Source organism: Gambusia affinis, linkage group LG08 (assembly GCF_019740435.1).
Source record: "Gambusia affinis linkage group LG08, SWU_Gaff_1.0, whole genome shotgun sequence".
Lineage (NCBI taxonomy): Eukaryota > Metazoa > Chordata > Actinopteri > Cyprinodontiformes > Poeciliidae > Gambusia > Gambusia affinis.
The window spans coordinates 18,427,041-18,453,441 of NC_057875.1; the positions used below are offsets into that span (position 1 = coordinate 18,427,041).

Consider the following 26,401-nt stretch of genomic DNA (forward strand, 5'->3'; position numbering starts at 1 on the left):
CTCTCAGTGCAAACATTTGACGAGCCTCCACGTCTGAGCGAAAGTGGCGTTTAGCCAATCAGGAGCAGCCACAATGTGTTTGGAAACAATACTGTTCCTGTAAAGTCCCGTTCGACGGACCGCATACAGACAGTTCTAGACGCTGTTCCGGTTGTAAAGTTTCTCAGCTCAAGAGAAGGTTTGCTTTTGTTCCAGCCTTACTACCAGCATATTTTACAAAAGCGCGTCACTTTTCCTGAGTAGCGTTGTTGTAGCGAATACCTCCACCCAGTTCTCGTAACCGCATCAACTGACTCAAAAGTGAAAATGGATTTAGAAGATTCTCAACAAAAGACGACCAGTCTTCTCGTTAAAACACCTAACCAGGCTCAGGAGGACCAAATTATTGATGGGGTCGACATGAAGTGGACTGTAAAGGACCTTAAGGCTCATTTGTCGAGGGTTTACCCAAGCAAACCGGTAAGTAATAAGAGGCTAGATATTAGCTCGAGGCTATGTTGTGGAATGTCATAACAGCCGCTCCGAGCTAACAGCTGTCAGCCATTTCCTCCGTATTATCTTCCTGCCTGGCTGCATTTGTTCTAAATGTCCGCTTGTTACGGGTTTTCAAATGGGCCATAGAAATCTTCGTAATACTTTCTTTGTAACCCATAAATTCAGAGGGGCCGGGGGGTTTTACAATATTTTCCAACAGAGGTCATCTGTAGTCAACAAGGTTCAATTGGAGTAGTTATTGATACAAAGAATACCCCAGAATAAACAATTTTATCTGAAAGAGCTACAAAATACATTTCAAACAATGACAATTTAATATTTGTCTGTGAAGATATTCATAGACAAATATTTTCACACAAATATTAGTTCGTTATAAGCTGAAATTGTTGAGTTGTTGTCCCTCCATTTTCATTGAAACCTGTTAAATATTGCAACCCCAAAATGCTTAAAGATGTTAAACTGTCTTACATGAATATTCTGCCTTTGATAATCATATCAAATGTCTATTGACCCAAAATACTCAAGAAGTCAGCCTATGTTGAATTTATTCATGACGAAGACAATTTTACAACAGGAATGAGTATTCAACCTTAAAACAAAAAAAAATTGCTTTTTCGTCATTAAAAGTAGATGTTTTAGTCAAAATATAGGTACTCTGACAGACCACTTGTTTGAATTTTTTCTTTTTTTTTAAAGGGTGGTCCCCCACCTATGTTGAATAAAATTGTAAACACTATACTCTTTGTATGTTTACTTTAATAAGGGAAAGTCTTGAAATGCCAGCAGCTAAAAATTTGTTGCATTTGTTTCTGAGATTAGATGGTGCAGTTAGTCGGTGAAACCTCAGACATAAAACTGAAAAAAGCCTCAAAGTTAAAGAGAAGCTGTAGTTTTGCAGTAAAGTTAATTATTATTGATCAACTCTGGGAAGTTAGCCATGTGGTTTTAGCCGACTCTGTTAATATTAAATAACAAAATTTCACTTTTAAATCAGCTCAGATCTGTTTTAGTTGTCAATATCTGAGGTAATCCTGATGAGGTCTGGATTATCAATAGCCAGATGTTGTGGGAACAGGTGAGGCAGGTGTTTGCAAGCAAAATGCAGAAACTGTAAGAAATGCTGTATTTTAAAATGTTTCTTTCAAAATGTTTTGCATAACTCAATTGTAATAACCTCAACTGTGTAGTACTTTAAAAAAACTTCTACAAAAGCCAATTATTTAATGACAACATAGACATGTTTATTTGCTCTTTTGCCGTTTGAAACAGAGCATTTTAAGTTTTCTTTACATGACTGTAGCAAATTATCCTTAGTAGAAAACTGGTTTAATATGAGATTTTCTTTCTTCCAAATGATTTAATGCCTGAAATTTAAAAATGTGTTTTTTTTGTTTTGTTTTGTTTTGTTTTTTTGTATTTTAGGCAGTAAGTGACCAGAGACTGATCTTTGCTGGCAAGCTTCTGCCTGATCATTTGCACATCAAAGATCTTTTCAGACAGGTATGTTTTCATTGTGTTTATTGTTCATTGCAATCTGTTTAAGTTTATTAGAACTTAGAATAATTCAAATTTACAATTAAACTTTAAATCAGTAAACTTATTGAAATTATTCTGGGTTATGCAGGGTACATAATTTCCTTTCTCGTTGAAAGTTGTTTGATATTTAACAGCCTCGTATGGAGTTCCTCAGCCTGTAAATGGATTCTTATTGTTTTTAAATTCAGTGTAGGATGATATTTCATATCTTTATCTTGCGAGTGATTGTAATACAACACCGTTGTCTAGCAAACATTCTTAAAAACACATGTGTGTTTTCTTCAGTTGCTGTGGCACTATTTTATGAACGCATTTTTTTTAGGCGTGTCATGAATGTTTAACGCTGGGCTGTGTTGCGAACCAGATTACTCCAGCGTACTCCAAGCCATCCAAGATTGACTTTTGTTAGTGTCCTTACATTTAGAGTGATTACACCAACCAGTATGAACTTCAAAGGTGCAAGTCTTGCGTTGAGCAAAGAAACACCAGGTCTGTGTTAAGTAGGAACAGTAGAGCTGAGCCTGGAGTTGCATGCAAATACTGCTAATAACAAGAAACACAACAGGGGATTATTCTAGGGATCCATCGTGTAATGTCATTTGATTAGCAAATATTGTGAGTGCGCAAAAGTCTAAAGTTCTTTGGCTTCTATTTTTTGTTTCCTGAAGAATTATATAATCTCTTGTATCTATATTTTAGCAAAGACTTGTTTTTTTCAAAGTTGAGGCAGAAGAAGAACAGAGTTTAAATCAGGTGTTAGAATGCACTGAGTGCTAAACTAGGTTATTGTGTTTTTGTGTCTAACATTGTTGTTTTTTTTGGGGGGGGTTTTATGTTAGATTTTATGTGACTGCAAAATTGTGCTGGTTGTCGAAGGTTTAAGGTGACCCAGACCTTTACACTGTGACATAACCATGAGCTTACATAAATAGAAAAGAAACACCAGCTGTCTTATAGCCAACATGACAGAAGGACAAGCAGCATTTTGTGTTTATACCAGCTTGCTGTCATTTGTTTTCCCAAAGTGATGACTCTGTAAGGATTTACATGGAGGAAAAGTCACTTTTTTATCTTTGACTTTGCAGCTGGACTCCATTCCCACTTTGCACCTGGTGTGCCCCATGAGGAATCCACCCCAAGCAGCAACAAAGGTAAACATTAGTTTAAAAAGTCTTTTAAATTACTGATCTAGAACTGTAGTCTCAGCAGTTCTAGATTAGAATCTGTGCCAGGGAGATATGCAGATAGATATTTGTGGGGTGGGAGCTCAATAACAAAGATAGAGTTTCAGGGGGCTCTAAAAGTCTTAAAGCTTCAAAAAGTGTTTCATATGTCTCTCAAGTCAAACTAAAATTGCCTGCTCTTTTGTTATGAAGGAGCACATTGTGTGTGTGTGTGGTTTTGGGAACTGACCATCTAATGGGACCACCACCCCCCTGCTTCCCTGCTGTCTGACCGTGATATCTGCCACCCTCCTCCTGAGCATTATGCTAAGACCATGGGAGGGTTAACCAAGCTTGGCTCAAAACAAGGCTTTTTAATAGCGGGGTAAAACCTGTCATCAGTAATGATTATGAATCTTTCTGTAAATTGTTCGGCTAACTTTGAGCTAAAAACCATGGAGTCACCTTCAACAGCTAAACTTATGGAGGTAGAGTTTTTCCTATTCATGCAATTCTGAAATTAATATCGTAATGGCCTTAAAGTCTTAAGCTTCACTCACTGAAACTCTGAGAAGCCTTGAGGAAAAAACGGTAAACAAGAGTTGTCTTTCCAAAAGAAATTTTGTTTTAGTACATATGCGTCCAATGTTTTTGAGTACAGTTGTGGTTACCGTTGCGTAAGAGCGGCCAAACACACATTTAAAGCAGAGATTGATTATTTTAATTCTGAATGTGTCTGGTTTTGTTTTCCTAAGTGGTTCGAGTTTGTCGTCTTGTCAGCAGTTTATTTTGCACGGCAATTTTTTTTGCATATTTAACTTCCGTATGTGGAGCTGAAAATACTGTTCAGACAAATGGTACCTAAATGTTTTGCATCTTCTTTTAGTGATATTCTAGGCTTTTACAACTTGGTTCTAGAAATTATGTTGTCTATTGGACTGAGATATGTTAAGTCATATTTCAATGAACAAGTTGTTTTCAAAATGACAAAAACATAAAAAACAACCGTCTTTGTATCAGTTGTGCTCATTCAACTCCTCCTTTTCTACTAACATGTTGTGAGGTGGAACAGTTCCACTTCAGCTGTCATCCTTAAAGATCTAACTCCTAAAGATGGCTCGCTTCGGTTTCACTGCCTTCTTTACTTTGGTTAATACTCAGAACCTGCAGGTGTTTGTGCATCCTGTTACTTAATTAAACCAGGGCACTGCAGCTGGCAGCTCTTTGGACCTTCCACTCTTCATACCTTTTACTCAAAATGATGAACATTTTTTATTTTTTATTTTATTTAGATCTAACATTTACAGGTTTTTCTGTTGAATAATTGCATTGAATTTGCACAATAGAACAACACTAAAGTACCAGCTCTATCTTTTTAGTTATTAGGTTGGAAATTTTGTGCCTTTCTTTAAGAATATATTTTTACAGCATTTTGTACAAATGTCAACATCCTATAAAGGAAACTATATCTATTCTTTTTTGATTATTATTTTATTATTAATTTTTCAAAACCTAAAAATCCAAATAAATTTAAATTTAGGTCAAATTTCTTGTTGTAGACTGATTAAAAATAAATAAATAAATAAATAAATATTTTGCTAGACTGGATTGTAGAAGTTGCAGAACCCTGGTGTACACCAACTCTCGCATTTCTCACACTTTGTGTTTTGTTCTGCAGAGCAAAGAGGCAGAACAACCACATCCTTCCAGTTTGAGACCACCTGTTCAGACTCCCAGCACACCAGAGCTCAGGCAGAGGAGGCAGACTTCTTCAGCGACTTCTACTCAGATCCACACGCAGACGCCTGGAGCTCCAACATGGCCTGCTTCAACACTGTAAGCTATGAAGAGACAGCTTTCTTAATTTAAGAGTGTTTTAAACAAGGTGCAAACTGGGAGGGGAAACGGCATAAAGCTGCTGAAGATTGTTGGTAAAAATCTAAGAATGTCAGATTAAAGAGGACAAAACCACAATATGCAGCCAGTAATTACCCCAAAACATACAATCATTTCTGTTTGCTACTCTCTTCAGAGTAACCTCTTGTCACAGACTGAAGTGAAACTTAAAGACATTGAGAAGAAATCACTTGGGAGTTTCCATGAAAGCACCCAACACTTTCAGAATGAATAGCTCTTTTATAAGTGCAGTTTTCAAATTGTGAGCATTAGTATTAACTTCCACCTGGCCAACAAATAAATATGCATGTGGTTTTTAAGCCAAGCATCCCATATTTTATCGCTGCTGGTGTTTTTTCCTGGACAAAAGATCACGTTTCTTAGAAGATTTCTATTTTTCCCGCAGCGCTGCAGCATCCCAGCTGACCCAGCCAGCCTTTCCTGCCTTATCTCTGTACAGCCCCCAGCAGCTCCTGTGGCTCCAACATGTCTACGCAAGACAGTATTACCTGCAGTAGTGAGTATCTGTTGATTATTGATCCTCTTCATTGTTCCTGGACTTTAGTCATTTCTGATCTCTAAATCTAATTTCCCACCAATAGCCAAGCAGCCATGGCTGCGGCAGGCTCTGTTCCCCCGACGCCGGTGGCAACCATTGGCCAATACCCACCTGTCCCTGCCCACCAAGTTCCTGTCCCAGCTCCTCTGGCCAATCAGAACCCCATTGACAACCTGCCAGTGAATCAGAACCCGGTGCAGGACGCCGCTTTCATCAACCCGGGGGAGGCCAATCAGAACATGCGAATGAACGCACAGGGCGGGCCCGTAATGGAGGACGAGGAGGACGTGGAGCGCGACTGGCTGGGCTGGTTGTACTCCGCGGCAAGACTCGGCGTCCTGCTCATGATCGTTTACTTCAACTCCAACCTGAGCCGCTTTCTGCTGGTGATGAGTACGCTGCTCATCATGTATCTGTAAGCTTCTGTGCTACTCTTTGTTTTTATATTTTGAATCAGTTTGAGAATAAATGTTCTTGGCTGATGAGCAGCATTAAGAAAAAGGAAAAAACAAGTGTTCCTTTTCCCAAATAATCGATCATAGTTTGGTTTCCTTTGATTATACTTAAGTGGTTGTGAATGTATGATTCAGCCATGCTTCAGTTGGACAAACAAAAATCAATTTTAGCAAATAATACATTCAATTTGAAGTCCATGTGCCAAACACCTTGTCTATTCAGTAGAAAAAAATAGAATGAAGCTTTAAGGGTTTTTTTTTTTGTTTGTTTTTTTGTAGCTGAGATATTAATGGTGACTGACCAGCAGGGGGAGCACTGTGGCATTTCTGGTGCACATAAGTAGCTGCTGACTGTGTGAACATGGCTCAGCCATCAGGATCAAAGGCACTTTAAAGCTCTTCTAAAAACTGTTATCTCCTTTCTAAAAAACAAAAAACTCCTCATGAAAAAATATTTTATTTTTGTACACACAGGAAAAGTTAAATGTGCTAATGTTATGAAATTACTCTTCAATCAGAATCTTGCTCACTTTTCTTTTTCTTTTTTTTTTTATTTTTTTTTTACAAATGTAATGCAGTTCTGAAGCTAATTTTAATGGATTTTTTTAAATGTTCTGCTTTATGGATTCTTGTATTTAAGGTCAGAGTTTTGGCTTTGCAGTGCACATCCTTGTCAATCGGACCGACTTTGATTTTTACTGCCCACAGATATGGTTTCATACTGACAAAATTGAACATTTTGTCATTTACAGAAGCCAATTTCTTGTCTCTTTGCATATGCAGACACACTATGGGCTGGTTTCCCTTCAGAAGGCCAGCACCAGTTCAAGCACCAAACCTCCAGCCCCCTGAGGTCCAACACAACCAGCAGAATGAGGACAGGAACCCTGAGCATAATCTTGTGAGAATTTCACGCTTTATTCGCTTAAGTTTCCAGTTTCTTCAAATTGTTTCAACAAGATCTTTGCTAATATTATACCAGAATTGTTTTGACCTTGTCATAGGTGAACAAATGACCCACAGATGGAGGTTTATTGTGAACTACTTTTAACTGAGAAGCTTTTCTGTCCTTTGACTCTTCAGGCCGAAGAACCAGCCGATGGACAGATTGTGGACCGCGCAGCTGAGGAATCTGAGGAGCCGATGACAGCAGTTTTAGTTCCTCCTCACAGGGTGTCTGTCATGTGGACGGCCTGGGTCTTCTTCAAAACTTTCTTCTCCTCCCTTATACCTGAGGTTGCTCAGGGCATGGCGAACTGAGCTCCCGAGGAGGCAGCATTTGGTTTATAATGGCAACCAGAGAGCATGCTGGGATGCGAGAAGCTGCTGAGTGGCAAACCGAATACCAGCACAATGAGACTTGCCAAAAAAATATGGATGGTACCAAAGGACTGAAAGTGGGCAGTTCATCAATTCTAGTTTCAGGTTTCTATCCCAGCACCATGTTTAATGCTTCATCAGAAGGTAACAGGCACAAGGTGGAACCTGAAGGTAAAGGAAGGAAAGTCTTTGCTTTTTGTGATTTCTCTTTTAGTATGAGGAATTATCTTTTTTCCTAAAGCATTCGAATTTCATTAGATCTAAAAGAGAGGGGGGGGGGAAATAAAAAAAAAGAGTAGTATGTGACCAGTAAGTTTGTCACTTACAGATACTCCTGAATCTGTTTTTAGATTCTCTGAAAGAACATTGCGTTAGCACATTTTTAACAGGTGGTTTTCACTTTTAAGCTTTTTGTCACTACGGAGGAAAAGGAACTCAATGGACCTCCTGCATACCGACTAAAGTAATAAAAATCAACTTGTTAGTCTGTTACTGCAGGTGATCTGCAGGAGTGCCACACTATAAACATTAAGTTATAATTGGAATACAATTTATTTCTAGAAAACTGAAGAGGAAATTCATACCTTGGATTAAACTCCAGGAAAAAAAAAAAGGTTTGATCCCAGATTACTTTTTTCCACCTTTCATTCCACTCTTAAGGCTTTAAGGTGGATTTGTTTTATTGAAACATTCTTCGTGACCAAATGCAAATATTTTTATGTAATTGGTTTGAAAAGTAGTTTCTAAAAGCATGTTTAAAAAAAACCAAAAGACTATATAAATATATTTTTGTGTCCACAACGCACTTTACATCTAACATCTATCTTATGCAAGCTTCACCACAGAGGTTATGACTCATGACCTTTTAGGGGCTCAGAGCCTTTCACACATAAATAGTTGAAATTACAGATCAAATTCAATATAAAGAAGCAACCTATATTGTGAAAAAATTATATTAGGAGGACTTTATGTCTCAGCTTTTTGTCAATGTGTTTTTCTGGTAGCATTCCAGATTATATGATTCAATACACTATTTCTCTTCCTGATATTTTCTATAATAATTATGTTGAATGGGAAGTGGTCGGATTCAAATGATTTTAGTGCTTCATTCTTTCGCATGAATTTTGTTCTGTAATAGTAAATAAGTTTTATAATCTTGTCTCTGTAAAGCCTTGAAGTAACATTTAAGTAAGCAGAATGAAAGGTAGTTGTGTAATCTTGTATATTTTCTGTACCTTAACTTAATGCTTGTTTCTCCTGTGTGGGGAGGAAAGAAGACTGTGGCAAAGGTCACTGTGTATAGTGGACATTTTTATCTTTATTTTTGTTCCAACCTTAAAATGCCCCTTGCAAGGGAAACATTTCTTCTAAAAGATGCAATAAATGTTTGTATGTCAAATAATATATATTTTTTGTTTGTTTTTGTGAAGAAACTGTTTCTGCCTTTTTTTAAAAAAAAAAAAAACACACAAAAGTCCCTTCTTTTTCCACTGCATAGGGAAAAGCCCCGATGGGATATTTCCCAGAACCCGTAGCTTATTGATTGGTCAAATGTTTCCAGCACTGTTAAGTTATTTGACGTTTAAATTCCACCACGGTTCACGTTTGGTTAAAGTTAAACTGTAATAGGTTTTAAATCAACTTCTGCTTTTGACTGTCTGCCCAGTATTATTAACATTTGTCTTTTGAGATCTCCAAGAGGATGTTGGAAGAATTTTTCCTTCAAAGAAAATGTTTTTAAATTTTTTTTACAGTTCAGACCCTGTAGGAACTTCAGAGGCGGTTCAACAAAGTAAAAGCCTCTCTATGAATCCCCAGTTGACTTACTGTAATCAGAGAAGCTGAATGTTTGGTTCCAGTTGAGCTGATATCAAGTATTTTACGTGAACCCTTAAACTTGACTTGAAGTAGTTCGGAAAGTCAGAACGTCTTGCTCACCAGAGAGATCGCCAACACCATTGTGCTAAGCTAAACCAGATAGCTTTTGTAAGTGTCTCCAGTTTATTTTTTGTGGTGTGTGTGTGTGAACCCTGTTGTGCCCCCGCAGACCCATGTCTCAACACTTCACTCTGAAACAGTCAGGGCAGTAGCATCCTCAAGGATTTACGCACGATATTAAATTATAAAACAGGAATTATTCTGGTGCTAACAACCAGCCCTGGCTCCGAACGAGTTTGACGGGGGGAGCAAAATGAATCTACGTATCTGAACGTAGACAACATCAGTAGTCTACAGGCTACTTGTTAACAAGCTTAAGGTGCTGAATTATCAGCTAGTCATCTTTTAGCTAACCTTGCCTGCGTCCAACCGCATTACCCAACTCACTCTGAGTTTGGGGGAAAACTGTGCCAAGTTCTTTGCGTTTTGCTGGTTTGCTGTATGATTCTGGCACACAAACACAGCGCGAGCGTCCTAGGTCTCATGTTGCGTTTAAAGACGGCTCGGAAAAACAGGTTACGACGTGTTAACAACGGATTAAACAGTTTTAACTGCTGAAAACAGAGGACACAGATATGGGAAGTGCGGAAGCACCTACTGTATCAAATTGATATAGGAATAACAGAGAGTTGGCCATTCTAAGGTAAAAAATAACAAACAGCTTCCAGTCCAGGGGGTGCACGGATGACTCTGGGCGGGCAATGGTCGGAATTGTGCCCCCGGACCTGTGGACATTTTTGCCCGCCCACAGGACCTGTTGACAACACATGAGAAAATAAAATACAGTATCAGAACAAATTCGCTTATTCTAACGCTTAAAGATTGATCACAGAAAATAGCCATTTAGACTTGTAGACCTGGTGAGCTGACGTCCAGGAGGGGCTAAATAATCCTTACTAATCCTGAGTGGTTCTTCTGTTTATCTCCAATTTAATTTCTCATTCTGTGTGGAGCATCAGTTGCGTCTTGCAGATCGCATTTCACAGCTCATATAAAACTTAGATATAAACAAATTTGATTCTGTAATCTGGGTGGTACAAAAGTTGGAATGTATAATACTGTTATAAGGTCAAATTCAACTCATCCACATAGGAGATTTGGAGGACAAAACGCAGTAGGACATGAATACTTGGACTCAGCTCTTGTATCCAGTTACCCTGAGAACCTTTGCATGTTAAAACCCTCTTTGTTCAAACAGAGCTCAGTACAGAGAAGTTGGTCACCTGGACAGTGCAGAGAAACTGGGAGTTTTTGAAAGAAATGTTTGTTTTTCAAGTTTTTGGACATTTTTAAATATCCTTTTTGTGGGTACGTACAATATTAATATTTGTTTTGACTTCTTTTCTTTAATATCAGCTATTTTTCATCTTGTATCATCTTGCCCACTTTAATTTGTGTAGTAGGTTTTGCAGCTGTTACCTCACTGACAAAGTTGCACTTTGACCTGTTTTTTCTTTTTTTTTCTTTTTTTTTTCCAAATCTGAGTCGGTGTTTGTCTCTTCACTCCTACAGTACGCCACACAACTCCTCCGTTTCTGATTGGATGAACGAGGCAGTTTGTCCCTATAGAAAGCTATCTGTAGCTCTAACAGGCTGCAGAGTGATTGTTGCAGTAATTTGAGAGTTGGAGCATCTATCAGAATGCCAGGCGAAATTTGCTCATGGCTGGTGCTCCTTTCTCTATTTGGAACGACCCACAGCTGCCTTCAGGATCCTTCTTTGGCCTACAAACACACTGGAATTGTGTGCAGACTCACCTATCCTGCGGCCGTTGTTTGTGAGTAGTACTGACATCCTCCGATCCAATCTGATTCTTCTAAATGCAACAAATGAATGTAGTTTAACCAGAGTGGCTTTACAATACAGTAAACAGAAACTGAGAAATGATGAAGTCCTCACCAGTGGCTTTCTAATGGAGGGTTGAGGATGACATTTATGTATACTGATTGGGTGTTTTTGTTCTACCACCTTTTTCAAAATCGGGTTCCCAGTTAAACCCAGTAAAATTAAATCCCTGTCATCTTACATTAACCAAACTCTAAGATACAGATGCTTAATTCACCCATCATTGCTTTGTTTTCTTTCCTTTGTTGGTCTTGATCAATACTTCTCCAGGACTTCTGAAGGTTTTCATTGTTTTACTGTGACCTTTGGCTTCTCCCTCACTTAGTATCTGACTATTTTCTGAGGATTGTTCGACTGTTTCTCTGTTACGTTACATTAACTCTGACCTGTGCATTATTCAGCAGAGAAGAAGGTCTCTAAACTGAAGGAATTAACGAGTGTTTTCTAAACACACAACAGACAACTTATTGGATAATTAAGGATCTTTGTTTCCAGCATTTTAAACTGATCCAAATTCTACAAACTACTTGGTTAAAATTACCAAAGGAAGCATGTTTTGACAGGTAGAAGACTGTTTTTTTTTTTATTACCAGCAAGTACAAGTGCAGTTATATTGGCCAAAAAAATAACTCCTAGCTTAGGATATGACTTACAATAAATCTTTATTAAGAGCAAAAACAGAACAAGACAAACATCAAGTTGACAAAAACAAAGAAATGTAAACAAAGGATACAACTCCAGCATAAACACAAAATAGCAGGCTTTTCAATTCGTTCCAACACATAAAATAAAAAAAAATTATTCAAATGTTTTAAATACTTATGTCTTTCAAGATTTTTTGTATTATTGTTGCTGTCCAATATTGAGAATATATAATGTTTTATATACTAAAGTAATTCAATCAAATTTGGCTTATGATTAGAGACCTTAATGAACATGGAATTAGGACAGAAATAGCTGCTTAATAACAAAAAAGTAAGAATTGACTGTCAACAAGACATTCTTTCAATATGGGAAAAAGTTGTGATTAACAATGAAATTTAAAACTATTAGCGTTTATGTGTCAATCTGCACACGTCCTTTTGAAATTTATTTTAAAAGTTCAAAGTTGCACATTGAAAGCTCTGAATATAAGATCTGCAAAGATCCACTGTTTCAGCATGCTAGTGATGCTGAAGGAGGGCACAAGTGAACATAGTGGAAGTGGTGGTTTTTATTATTAACCAACACAATACCTCAGAAAAATATTATACATGGTGAAAGTCGGCTTTGCTGCTTCAGGACCTAAACAACTGTTTTTTGTTGATAAACCCATGACTTCCTCAATGAGTTCAATCATCATTTTAAGACTTGAAGCTTGTAGCTGGGGAAAGTTTCAAAGCACATCAGCATAAGGTGTTGAAGTGGACCAGTCAAAGTCCAGATTTAGATCAAATAGTATAGAGATACTAGGATGTGCTCAAAAACTCTCCAAACTGGCTAAATAAATCTTATTTTACATCGGGGAAGTTCGGCTCCATTTATGTTCTATTTATTCATACTGGATAAATTAGATCATAGTTTCCAAACTGTTTTCAGGACTATCTATGTATTATATTGCTTTTTTTTTTTTTTTTTTTGATGATCTGAAATTTTTGTCACAAAAAAAACTAAAACCAGAACATTTTCAAAAATTTTTTACTAATCTGTAAAGTCTAATCCTTCAAGTTGAGTCTATGAGGGTTTTTCACAGCCTGTTCCTGTTCCTGTGTCTTTATGTCCATCAACTTTAGTGAATGAGAAAACCACTAAAGTTATTGAGGCAGCTTTCCAACATGCCCGTTACCCAAGCATGCAGGGAGAGAAATCAGCTGCTTTCTTTGGCAAAGTCTCGTATGGCCTAGAAAAGTAAGTGCTCCCGCTCATACCTCCACAAAAATGTATCGACAACACAACAAGCTACTGCAGGTGTTTCTCTTGGTGACTCACCCAGTTTGGAGATTTACAACCTGTCGATCGGCCGGAGTGACTTTGAGCTGCGTCCAGGGGAAGGCATCGGTCTGGAGATAAGCAACGTCTCCGCTGTGTTCAGCGGCACCATTCAGTACGGATATGGCAGCTGGCTGTGAGTCTGAATGTGCAAGTTTTGGTCAAAAAAGTCAAAGTGTTTTGTACACATCTAATTATTTACCTTCAACTTTTTTGTTGCGTTTCGTCACATTACAATCACAAAACACAGTGTACTTGATCCAGTATTTATATAATAAATCAACTCAAGGTAGGGAATATTGGGAGGTGGAAGAAAAGTGATATACTGTTGTAAGTCTTCTTTTTTATTTCTTACAAATAACAATATGACATGCATTTGTATTCAGTCCCTGAAATTTGCTTTGATCAAAACCACTCTAAAGTACTTTGTTAAGGAAAATAATTATTTTTAGTGCTTAATATAGCTAATCTTACCCCAGGTGTAAAAGGTGTACGGACAGTCTGATTTTGAACAAATTTCTTAATTTTGGGGTAAGGGATTTGAAACTAAAACTACTCTATCGGTAAGTATTTGGAGACGGGAGCCAGGGGTAGGTCAAATCTGTGATCTCTCTGTGAGGTTCCTCCTGCTGTGTTATCAGGGCCCAGGAGGAAGCCACAGAATTAGCATTTATTGCAGGGCAGAAGCCGGTTTGGTTCACAGAACATCAAAGGTTTTTTAGAACCACATCTGGCAGGGTTTAAACTAAAATGCAACATAGAATGTTGAGATCACTAACAGTTTTCTAAGTATTAATAGCAAGTTTATAATTAAAGTGCATTATCTAAGTTTAGAAGGGAGAATGCTGAATGTATTTGAAAATTGTACTGTCTATGATAATATCTGAACCAAATGGAAATTGTTTCAATGAAAATGTGTTGTTTAGTATTAGAAAACTGTTCAGGATTTTATGTGATAAAGCAAGGACTTAAATCTTTGGAAAATGCTGAATGCAGTAGACCAGAATTAGGTTTGTGAAGATAATCTTTCCTTAAACTAAATTACTTGATTTGGCCGGGAGGCACTCCGAATGTCACAGGTATCTGTTAGAGCCAGAAGACTAGGATGCAGCTGCTTGCTCCATTGTTCTTCTAGAGACCAAATGGCCTTTGATCTCTGGCGTGAAATTAAGGGAAGGTCTAAGTTCCTCTGAGTGTCCAGGGGAGCTCCTGGTTGGTCGAACCAGGGGTACGCCTTAATGAATACATTAACAAGGAGAGAAACGCCTCCACTATAAAGAGATTGAACACGATAATAATGATTCAGATCGCTGTTATTTCCTGCCGTTTTGGCATTCAGCCTTCTCCAAAGACATGTCTTTGCTTTTTCTTTCTCTGTCTCTGTCTTTGTTTTTATTCTTTGTCTGTCTCAGGGAATGAGTCTGTATCTTGGCTGCTTTGCAGTTTGTGTTGTTACTTCTTTGTGGTTTTCTATTGGATTAAACGTTGTAACTCTGTGACGTCATCACGCATGTTGCTCCTGATTGGCACACACTCCTCGCTGGATGGACCCGGGAAATAGGAAGAAATAGAGAGCCAAGCTTTTTCCAAATTAAGCTAACTTAGTAACTTTCTTTCTTCAACAACTTCTACACATTTAGGCTAATTTTTCTGTTAGCATCTGAACCTGCCGCCCAGCATTGTACCACTTTCCACATGTTTCCAGATGTTGCCCTCTATTTACCTCCGTCCATCTGTCCATCAACTTTGACGAGCTGTCCCCAAGCATTTCATTGCTGAGATGGCTCGAAAAGATTATTAAGAGAATTATTAAAATTATTTTAAATGGTTCTGCCAAAAGACTTGTTTTTATTTTTTTCAATTATTTAATTTTTGTTTTTCTTTTCTTATTAGAGTCAATGTTGGACACAAACTTGACTTTGAGGTTGAAACTCAGATTGATCTTGGAATCAACCCAAAACTTTGTAAGTAAATAATGGACTTTATTATTATTATTATTATTATTATTATTATTATTATTATTATTATTATTATTATTATTATTATTATTATTATTATTATTATTATTATTATTATTATTATTATTATCATCCAATAATTTCCTGATTGAAAAATGTTTTATTAAAGTTTAATTATGACCATTCTTTGCTATTAATTAATGTAAAAAAATTAATTGTATGCTCATTCTCAGCCTCAAAAAACTTGTCAATCACATGTTCTAATGTATTTTGGGGTCTAATTATAACGCTTATTACCTTAGATAGTTATATTCTCCATTTTTTTTCTAATAAATTCTTCTTTCTATTCCCAATACTTTTTGTTCAGACTGCGGTAATTCGAAGGTCGCTGCAGACACATCTGATTGTTACCTGAATTTTCATAAGTTTCGCCTCTACCTGGAGGGAGACAAGGAGTAAGTGACACTATATTAGATAAAAAAAAAAAAAGTATTCGCACATATGTTAAAATCCGTGTTTTTGCGGTGTAAAAAAAAAATCACATCAAAATTGACTGTAAAACTTCAACTTTCAATTAGACATGTCAGTCTAACTGAAAACAAATACATCTTTTGTGGGGGGGAAAACCTTTAAAATGATCTTTAAAAAGGTGTACTAAAAGTCTTTATTGAACAGTAATTTTACAGGAAGGAGAAGCGGAAGACATACTGCAAAGTTTTATAGAGAAGTAAACAGGAACAATGGTATCAATCAGGATCAGGGGTTACAATAATACACAGTATTTTATATGTGCCATTTCACAATAAAGATAACGATCAGTAGTTACTGAAAATATTAATACAGTGAAATTACTGAAACTGGACATTTTTCCACAACTGAAAAAAAAAAACCAGAAACTGGAACCCAGAAGGAACTAGAACCATTCTGGTTATACTTGGTGTGGGTTGTGCGCAGTCTGCTGTGTTTTTATTGTTTTATGTAACCACTAACCAAAAGCCCAGCTAAGGACAAACAATGCAAATCAGCTCAGGTTCTGATGTTGACATGTATGGCTTTTATGAACAATTTGCACTTGTCCCTATGAAAATAAATAATTTTAATTTAATATGTCTGCACCAAAGAGAAGGGTTGAAAGAAGAATCACATTCCATAAAAAGAAGAAAACAAAGAAAGCTCTCCAACAGATTTGTTTTTCAGTAGATTTGTCAGGATAGATGTCATATTGACGGTGGAAAATGAGTTTAGGTTTTTCCTGGTCTCATTTTTCTTACTTTACCAGAACCTGGCTTTTCAACCAGGGCGTGAAAACTTTGGCGATTTGTTCACTGTTGTTAATGTGTGTCTCTTTGTTTGCTGGTCAGGCCCAACTGGCTGAAGAAGCTCTTCACTGACTTCATCACCTTCACAGTTAAGCTGGTCGTCAAAGGACAGGTGAGAGTGGAGACCGAAGGCTTTGGTGTTTCCGTATCAGCTTCCAGTCAAATGTAATGACCTGTGTGTCGCCAAATGCAGATCTGTAAAGAGATCAACAAGCTGGCGGACATCCTGGCTGAATTTATACAAGACACAGCAGGTGAGAGTTATGTTGTCTGGGAAATCAAGGTTAATGTCATCTCAGTGTCTGCCTGACCAAACTGAGGAACTAATTCCTAACTGTGGACCAGTTAGCAGAATTTTATCCCTGTCCGATAGAACAGTGCGGTATTACAGAGAAAATCTTTTTCATTTGAGTTGTAGGCTCTTAAATCTTTATGTTTAATGTTCTAAGATTGTCGTAACATACAAATGTTTGGCTTTGTGTCTGCAGCCAACTTCCTCAGTGATGGCGGTATCAGTGTTGATATTGGTGTAACTACGACTCCTCTCATCACAGCGAACTACATAGAGTCCTACCACAAGGTTAAAAAGATCCTTTGAAATCATCTGAATATTTTAGTTGTGTACAGTAAATATAGCATCCCTTATCTTGTCAGAATCATGTAGTGTCGTAAACCTTTCCTTGAGGCATTTTGATGTTTATCTCCTCCAGGGTCTGACAACCTACTTAAACTTGACTTCTGTGATCAACGCCTCAGTTTTTCACCCAGATCACCTGACTGAAAACAGGATGGTTTACTTCTGGTTCTCAGGTGGGCTTTGATATAAATGCTTTAAAGCATGGGAATGGCGTCATTTTCTCTTTAAAGTCAGTGTACTTGGCCGCTTCTATATATATCTATATATATATACATATATATATATATATATATATATATATATATATATATATATATATATATATAGATATATATAGATAGATCTATCTATATATATATATTTATTTTATTAATTTTTTCTGACAAAAAGGAAAAAAACGGACACATTTGGGTTCATCACAAGTTTTTGATGTCTCTTAACAATTTTTAAATTTGTATTTTATTTCTGAGGAGACCACATGTTTCTATTAATTAATTAACTACTACAGATTTTTTTTTATTACAGATTTGTCCCTGTAAATCCAACTTGAAGTGGGAAAATTGTTATTACTTTCCATAAAGTAGCAGCAACCTCCTTGTTGCTGTAATTTTTTTTGTTTACTTTCTTAACAACAGATGACATTTTTATACCACTGATTGCTGCTGCTCATCAAGATGGCCGCTTCCAACTTGACATTTCATACCACTGATTGCTGCTGCTCATCAAGATGGCCGCTTCCAACTTGACATTTCATCAGAAGACCTTAAAGTGAGTCACCTTTTGCCAAAAGTGGTGGAAATTAAATATCTTGGCTACTTGTTCTGTAACCGGTCCCATTTAGGAGAGAAATAGATCTATTGGGTCTTAATCTGCGGCGATGTGAGCACAAAGCTGGTCTTCTTTGTTTCTAAAAGAGTTCCCAGTGGTAGCCTGTGAGAATAAAAGGATTATGTACAAACCTAGTGTCATCTGTATGTATGAACATCTGCCACTTGGGATGTTCTGTTTTTGGACTAAATGATCTGCAACCTCAGCTCCAAAGCTCTTTATAATTGTAGCCAACGATGACAAAAGCCTAAGAATCTTTTATTATTATTATTATTATTTGTAAAGATAAAAGGAAGGCTAGTTCAAGTATCTTTTTGTGTTTGTTCATGTTGTGTTCATATAAAATCTCCAGAACAAAATGCCACCAATCATAAATGTATAATTTTGTCATACAACTTTATTTACTTTATCAGAAGCAAGTTGCACCAAAGCGCTTCACAGCAAGATTAGTAAAATAACATCTTGGAGTAACTAAAACACACAAAAAAAGACATAAGAAAAGATATAATGAACAATTCAGATAGATTAGAAACAAAGAAAAATATGTCAAAAATAAGAATACCAGGCTTTATTTAATTCATATTAATGCTTTTATATATCTTTTTAACAAATAATTCAGTAGATGTTTATAAAACTTGAAAAGCTGAGAATGTTGCGTAATAAGAATGAGACCCAAAGTTTATATTTGGATTTTTAGGACTCCTCGCACCCCGACATAAAGAAATGACACCAAATAAGAGTCCCAACTAAAACTGCTCCATTTTTTTTAAACTTTTTCGCTTCTTTCAGACACTTTTTGAGACAAATCTCTCCAGCATCAAGCCTGAATATGTTGCAAAGGTAATATTGAACGTATTTCCCTAATTCCGTTTTGCTTATTTATCTTCAAATATGAGATGTTGCTTTGTGTCTGGCTGCTCAGTGCTTGTTGGAATCAGCCTCCCCTGAGCTGAGAGTGTGGAGCTCCTCTGTTCCCACCCTGAACACCTCCACCGTGGGAACGTCGGTCTGGGCTCAGGCCACCGGAGAGCTCTACTGTGGAAGTCAAAACAAACCAACGTTGTCCTTTCAAATGGTACATCGAGGCATTCTTCACTGAGTTTTGAGATGTTAATGTGAAAAGATAACGACTCTTGTGCCGCCTGGAGGCTCCTTTGTCAACACAGAAGGATAGAAAGGGTTTAGAAAACAGTTTAAGTAAAAGTTCAAATCTTGTGAATTTCCAAGGGAAGAAAACAATAAAAGATAAATAGCGACACAGATTTAGTTCTGCAAAAAAGAGAGTACACCTTCTCTTAGCTGCAAGTTTCTGTTTTCAGTCCTTAAACTTTCTAACAGCGTTTAAATATGGCCAACAAATTTAGATGTCTTAAAACAAAAATGTAGCCAAAGTGGAGAAGCTTTGTGTAGAAAAACAATGTATACTCTTGCTCTGGAGGAAGAGCAAGCATGTAAAACTAGCATGTAGCTAGTTTTAGTCATTATTACATCTTTTGTAGCTAATATTTGTTTGTTCCTGCATTTACAGAACGTTACCGTAGATGTCACAGCTTCCTATGCAGACAAGAAACTTTTTCTCCATGGCAAACCACAACAGTAAGAGACTTTCTATAAATACAAAGAAAAAGCATAAGCTAACTTTGCTGCAACTTCGCCTGCCTCAGTGAAAGTACAGCCTCAATTTTTTCTGCATTTTGTTTAAATTGTAAATGAAATGCAGCTTGCAACAATTGATGGAGACGATTGTTGCAAGAAGAAATTGTCTTTGTTGCAAGAACAAAGCGTTAAGTATTTGTTCTTAGGACTTAGAATTAAAAGACTTCAGACTGAAGTTCAAGGCCAGACACTAAAATTTATGAAGATATTATTATTATTATTATTATTATTATTATTATTATTATTATTATTATTATTATTATTATTATTATTATTATTATTATAACATAAGTAGGGTTAGCTATACATTTTTAGGATGACAAGACAGAAAGATGTTCTTCTAGGGACAGAACAGACACTCCAGTTTTTGTCTTATAGTCATAGATATAAATGTTTCATTGTTGCTATTCTCTATCTGATGGAGATTAATACCACTCTGAGTAATTCTTAAGTCGTATTTCAAAAATACTCAGAAATACTTTTACTGTACAAGACAAATTGTTCTCTGTGCCATGTTTTATGTAAGGAATAAGTGATCTTAGTCATTTATCAAGATACCGTACTCTTCATTTGGGGTTTAAAAATATAATTGTTAAGATGTGAGATGTGACAAGGGTGGACGTATGATGATATAAAACAGTTTTTGAAAATAAACAGTAAATAAATAAAAACAATAAAGATAACTGTAAATCTACAGTTAAAAAACCACATACTAGTAAAATTTTAGTCAGAATGTGCAGAATCTGTTGCTTGTCTGTGATGGAGATGATAATTACAGGATCTCTGTCATCCGAGCTGAGCTGCCCCTGCAGAATAAACTGGTGAGTTTTTTTTTTTTTTATAACTTGTTTTAAACTAAACATTTATTTTTATTGAAGAATACTTTAGCATATGAGCCTCATCCCACATGTGAGAATAAAAAACAGAAAAGCTCTGGTGAGAATAATAATGGAAAGTGTGGGAAAACGTCGTGCCAAAAACATGTGAAAATATCTCTTGTTGCAACACTATTTTTGTTGCACAATGAAAAATAGGTAGAAAACCCTTCAGCAGGAGTCATAAATGTATATTTACTCCAGGGTCTGATTTGGGCTTCACATGCAGAGATTGAAGTGGACAGTAGACTGGATCCAACTCATATCACACACTGGCCTATCGAAAGGTTTCAAAACCGTAAAATCAATTTGGAAACAATGAGGTTTCCATCGCTTTTACATCCTATGTTTTTTCTGCATTCATCTCTCAGTTTTTATTCAGTCTTGCCTTGCTGAAGTGGAATTGGTTTTCAGAGACATAAAAGCAGAGAATGCTTAAATGTTTTATCGCTGTTCTTCACTGACTAATCTTTCTGTTTCCAGATAAACGACGAAGCTCAAGTTGAGTTTATAAGGGAAGCTGTGGAGAAAATAGGTGTTCCTAAAGTCCTGTCTGGTATGGAACGGGCCCACTAAATAAAATAAACACAATCTTCCAAATGCTAACCTTACTCCTAATCAATGAGGCAGCTTTTTAGTTAACATGACCTTTTTCAGCATTTTTTTTTTTGTTCGTTTTTTTGTTTTTTTTAAATCACACTTATGACTTTAAATAAATTATTCTTAACATTTTCTACTTTATTTTGACCTAATCCCTAATGGTGAAAAAGTTTCCTCCACATATATCTAATTATTTATCCATAATTGGTCCATAAAATCCTTGCTGCACCTGTAACAGGAGTTGAGAAATGTGTTGTGGTTTCCAGTTTTGGAGGTGGAGATAACCAGGTTGATGGACAAACAGGGGGCAAACTTGTTTGATATCATTGACCCCGAGGTGCTTCATCAGGAAGTAAGTTTTTTTTTGTCTGTCTCAACGTTCAGTATCTGCACAGTGACCTTACCTCTCTTGTCCTGTAGGGATACATTGTGACTCAGATGGATTTCGGTTTCCCTCATCATCTTCTTGTGGACTTCCTCAAGAGGACGCTGCAGTAACTGTGCTGCTCGAAGCATCTAGCGCAGTCTTCCTATGTATCACACAAAAATCTGTTTCTAGCAGCACTGTTTACCTTAAATTTAGAAAGTAAATAAGCAAAAAAAAACAAAAAAACAATGCTTCACCCTAACAAACTAATCCATTTCCTTTTGGTTTTTGTTATTGTAGAAATAAATAAAACACACATTTGAAGTTGTTGACGTTACTGACCTCATCTGGAAAGCTTTTCCCACATCCAGAAAGACCCACTGAACATTTTCCTTAGTTTTGATTTGTGCTTATTTTGTATGTTATTAAAAAAAATACCCATACAATTGCTTTGTGTTTGTGTTTCTTTCTTCTGTAAACATACTACTGAGTTCTGCACAAATCTAAATTCTGGGTGACTAGAAGAAAACATTTCTTGCTTCGGTTCAGGAATGCCAAAGATAGAAAGTGAATCGAATGTAAGGCACATAATTTCACCCATTATTACCTTCTATACTTTCAAAGTACATGATAAAAAATTATTTATTTCAGTTATACTTATTCAATGTTAAGTTCCTACCTCTGCTCCTTCCTTGCTTAGTTTTCTTTATTTATTTTAGGTTGCTATGGTGCTCTAATGCCACCAGGTGGCGGTAGCTGAGCACTATAGCTACCATTTCCTCTTCCAGCTACACAAAGCACGTTTACATTTTCAAAAGGGTCTTTAGGAATATTTATTTTAATATTTATTAGCCACAGTGAGTCGTACTTTTTAATGACACTTTTGTTTTCTATCTTGGGAGAGCGTAAAAATCGGTTTAAAATATTACGTTTTCCCAGTTGCTGTTAAATATTATATTTTTTGTCAGTTCTAATTGAGCCAATAGATGATAAAACTACATAACAAATGTATTATTACTGATGTGGGATTTTTACAACATCATTTGTTGATAAGAAGGCTAATAGTGGACACATGGAAAGGGTTTCTGCTGTTTCTTGTGTGGCATTCTCCAGAATGTTTCACCAAATATTTCTGCTTTATGTTGAAAAAAATACAGATTAAGGGCTTTATAGAGGCATTTTTTTCCTCTGTTGATGCTGACATTAATGGATTCATTTGATTTTATTTTTAAATCAGATGATTTATTAATCTTCCCATGAATCAGAATCCTGAAAATAAATTTCTGAAGAAAGATTTTAAAAAAAGAAGTTGCAATATTTGCAAAACTGTTCTCCGCCCAACCTGAATCACTTCCATTTTTATGGTAATTTTTTATTTTTTTATTTTTTGACCAGCATACAGCAGTCTACGCTTCTCTGTGACTGTCTGGATGTGGATGGTGTGACCGTTTCATCTGACTGGCTGTCACTGCAGAATCGGATGTAAACAAGCAACTCGCCCGGGCTAAATCTCCCAGCTGGCCGTGCCAGCCGTTTAGTCTCACAATACTCTTTGTGTTTAACATTCCTCTCCACTGCATTCTTGCCATGCTGTCGACCTCCATGTCCACAGTGGGAACCAAGGTCTCTGCTGTAACACTGAAACACATCCTCCCCGCTGCCGAAAGAAATGCTACAGGTTGTCACAAACGGAGAGAAAACCTCTAACATGAATCACAAAAACATTTACTATTATAATTGGAAGTCAATCATTGCTTTAATGTAAGCAACTGCTTGCATGTTCTTGACATGCTTAGGAGAGGGAGCCCACTTGGTATTTTGTCATTGACCGCTGGCCCTTCCCCCAGTCTGTACTTGTTGCATTCCTTTCCAAGCACAACCATAAACACTCATGCAGTCCCACCACCATCTCTGGCCTCATCTTATCACCTTTTCTTCCTGTTTTGCTTTCTCACCTTCAACTCTCTGGGCTTCTGATAGCAGGACCTTCGTGAAAAACCTTGAAAATGAGGTAAACATGGAGCTGCAGTGTTTCTGAAGAAGAAAAAGGTCAATTAAATTTTATGTTTACGTAGAGGTAAGTCTCCATGACCCCGAGCGGCAAAAGACAAGTATTTCAACATCAGCTGATTATTAAAACTGGCGATGAAAAATGTGTTTCTTTTTCTAAGTAAGTACTGCAAAAAAAGTGGCATGAAACATGTTAATAAATACACAGTTACCTTAACAATTTTTCTTTTTCAGTATATCTGAGATTTTCACATACCTACTTATATTTATGAGGTGACTGTGTTTCAGGGATTTTTTTAAACACAACTTTAAAACGCCTTGGTGCCTAATCCTGTTGAAACTGATTACTATTTCCTAAAAAAAGACTGTTACAAGTGAAAGTAAATCGTGGGCGAAGGAGGCTCCTCAGTGAGGAGCGGAGGCTGACCCATATGGTCTAATCCAACAGCTGAGCTGCTGAAGTTCAAATTACTAAGAAGGTTAAAGCTGGTGCTATAAGAAAGGTGTCAGGATACACAATGCATCACAGTTTGCTGCATATGGTCAAACTTTAGAAATGAATGCCAATCTCTGTCCAATCGAACAAATTGAAACATTTTGGTTACATGAGGTTTCTAGTGGAATCCATGTTTGGACTAATTAAAATTGTTTTGGAATCAAATATGGTACTAAAGCATTATCAGGAAACTGGTTATTATGTCACACCTCACTGATAGATGGTGAAATAGAGCTTCCTTCATTCCAAAAGAGTTCGAGAAAGATGGCAGGCCTGTCTACATTTCCCATTTTGCACCAAGCAGGGTCATTTTTTCAATTTTCAAAGGAGATGAAGATACATTTTAATATTGTATGGACAGTATCTGATGCTTATTTATTGCATTGGCTATATAAACTCAACTGCTGAGGAGGTTGGTAGTACAGAATGCAGTCTTCTTTGAGGTCAATGCTCGGTAGGAGAACCGTTTACTCAGACCAAACTTAGAGGGAACAGCCTTTGTCCAGTAGCGTTCAGCCTTTGGTTAACAGGACCGACTCTTTTCAGCTGCATGCACACCCAAAACATCGACGCATGTGTGGCACATTGCTGAGATAAAGGGAAAAGTAAGTTAGAATGGAAGTGGAGGAGACTTTTGCTACTCCATAGTAACTGGCCAGCCAGTTGCTATGGAGACCCCAGGCACAGGTTGGTGGGGACACTTTGCTGACTTGGCAGTCACTCTAATTGCTCTGGATATTTTCCACAAATGCCAGCTTCAATAAAGGTGATGCAAGAAGATCAACTTATTGTAAGTACACATGGATCGACAAAAGCTTAAGCCTTGAATTGCGATTGCAGTCGGTGCTATAAAATACAGTCAAGACAAGCTTATCTAAAATATTCAGCCGTTAAAAATATTTGCACTTACATAAAATTTATTGGCTGAATAAATTGGTTGTATAATTGTCTTTGGTTTCTGTACTCAGTTGTCTACGTGTTCTGAGATGATGTTGCTGATTTGGACGCACTTAAAAAAATATATCCTGTCAAACTGGAAGAACATTCTGCTTTTCGAGCCAGCCTGAAAAATCTCCACTCACACTGAAAGTTGCTGACCTTCCAACAACATGAATAATAAGTTCTGACAAGGTTGTACTTTCAAACTTTAAAGCTTTTAGGCTTAATTAGGAGGCATTGAGCCAGCAGGTATATTAAATGTATCTGTTTTTTTAACAGGGCAAAGTACAAAGGTCAGATCTAATAAAAGACGGATGAATCTGGAGTTGCATTGACACACCGATATACAAATCACACGTGGAAACATAATCGTTTTATTTCACATATGGCACATTAGCATTTGCTGATTAGCGGTTGTCTCATCAAACTGCACCACTTCTGCAGACCTGTTGCTACTGGCAACAGCAGGATGTTGGCGAAGGTAATATTGCCAGTCTTTTATAAATAATGGATTTGGCTGCAGCTTAGCTTCAGCAGGCCAAGTGTGACTCACCACATCCATTCAGCCGCCTCGCTCATCCCTGTGTCCATTAACTCAATGAGGTTCCATAAAAGCAGATCCAGAATGCTGACACCGTCTGCTGCAAGATCACCAGAGAAAACTCTGGAAAGTCCGAAAATCTTACATCATCATCATCAGATGTACTTCAATCAGTTCACTTTGCCTCATTTATTCAACTCAGCCATTTTATAGTGCTTTGCTGCTACACTATGACCAGTTTGGATGAAAGGCCACCTTCATTTTATAGTTTTATTTTTGTCTCTGTTGGCTGAAGGCAAATTCTTTGTGTTTCAATGTAAAAATGCTTTGAAATATTTGGGTTTGTTTTTTTCCTGAAGTGTGTTGTAAGTAAAAGAACAAGTTAAACTAATTTGAGTTAGAATTAGACTCGGTGATTTTTCTGAGAAGTTTACCACTGTTTTAGATTTTATAGTATTTCCAAGTTAAAAATGTGAAGTCAGAACAAAAACGTGCATTGTATGTAGCCAAAACCTGACTCATTTTACAGCTTGAATGGACTTATTTTTAACGCTGAATGTTGATGCAAATAAACATCTACAAATTTTTGTTTAATTATTAACTCAAATTAGCTCTATTTTAAAGTGGCCGTGGACATTATCCTAAATTCAAGCAGTATATTTCAACTTATCACACAATCCACGTATTATTTAAGCTTTTTTCTCTTTTTTGTAAATCCATTTTATGATTATTACTCGCTGTACTTTAATATCAGTACATCCACATTCTCCATGTTGGCAGTATACCACAGTTACACTGGTATGGTTCACCAGGTGTCGCCTTCATCCAGTGAGATGATAACATTTTACGTGGATCTTGATGTGTTGGAACACAGATAAATATGTGAGCTTTGAACTATGCCCCAGATAAAAATAAGTCACCGTGTGTAACTTCAGGCTAAATATTGCGGTGCTCCTTGAAGTTTATTTTGCCTAAAAATAGCTTAAGAAAACAGTTTTAT

At 36.8% G+C, this 26,401-nt stretch overlaps 2 protein-coding genes across 3 annotated transcripts; both read left to right on the top strand.

Moving 5' to 3' along the window:
• Positions 1–7: 7 nt before the first annotated feature.
• herpud1 (homocysteine-inducible, endoplasmic reticulum stress-inducible, ubiquitin-like domain member 1) lies at positions 8–8,828 on the top strand. The gene is made up of 8 exons (XM_044125353.1): positions 8–459; positions 1,918–1,995; positions 3,117–3,182; positions 4,873–5,030; positions 5,497–5,607; positions 5,693–6,064; positions 6,888–7,005; positions 7,188–8,828. The coding sequence occupies exons 1-8, from the start codon at positions 307–309 to the stop codon at positions 7,362–7,364; spliced, it is 1,233 nt and encodes a 410-aa protein (XP_043981288.1). The 5' UTR covers positions 8–306; the 3' UTR covers positions 7,365–8,828.
• Positions 8,829–9,918: 1,090 nt separating this feature from the next.
• Positions 9,919–21,861, top strand: LOC122835895 (cholesteryl ester transfer protein, plasma). Of its 2 annotated transcripts, XM_044125351.1 has the most exons (20): positions 9,919–10,005; positions 10,561–10,670; positions 10,875–11,139; positions 12,980–13,094; positions 13,180–13,311; positions 15,069–15,139; positions 15,501–15,588; positions 16,495–16,564; positions 16,646–16,706; positions 16,941–17,032; positions 17,163–17,262; positions 17,725–17,783; positions 17,837–17,857; positions 18,707–18,757; positions 18,840–18,992; positions 19,446–19,513; positions 20,352–20,394; positions 20,932–21,004; positions 21,315–21,400; positions 21,469–21,861. In XM_044125351.1, exons 3-20 carry the CDS (start codon positions 11,004–11,006, stop codon positions 21,544–21,546), a joined length of 1,497 nt encoding a protein of 498 aa, XP_043981286.1. In that variant the 5' UTR covers positions 9,919–10,005; positions 10,561–10,670; positions 10,875–11,003; the 3' UTR covers positions 21,547–21,861. The 2 variants fall into 2 exon arrangements, with proteins under 2 accessions (XP_043981286.1, XP_043981287.1); XM_044125352.1 differs by lacking the exon at positions 9,919–10,005 and having other exon boundaries at positions 10,546–10,670.
• The last annotated feature ends 4,540 nt before the right edge of the window (positions 21,862–26,401 follow it).

Bases quoted from the DNA above. Each gene is read 5' to 3' on its own strand.
- herpud1 (XM_044125353.1), top strand. From the start codon at position 307: ATGGATTTAGAAGATTCTCAACAAAAGACGACCAGTCTTCTCGTTAAA. The intron at 5,031-5,496 runs GTAAGCTATGAA...TTTTTCCCGCAG, and splicing joins ACATGGCCTGCTTCAACACT to CGCTGCAGCATCCCAGCTGA. The intron at 5,608-5,692 runs GTGAGTATCTGT...TCCCACCAATAG, and splicing joins AGACAGTATTACCTGCAGTA to CCAAGCAGCCATGGCTGCGG.
- LOC122835895 (XM_044125351.1), top strand. From the start codon at position 11,004: ATGCCAGGCGAAATTTGCTCATGGCTGGTGCTCCTTTCTCTATTTGGA. The intron at 11,140-12,979 runs GTGAGTAGTACT...CATCAACTTTAG, and splicing joins CTATCCTGCGGCCGTTGTTT to TGAATGAGAAAACCACTAAA. The intron at 17,858-18,706 runs GTGAGTCACCTT...CGCTTCTTTCAG, and splicing joins TTTCATCAGAAGACCTTAAA to ACACTTTTTGAGACAAATCT.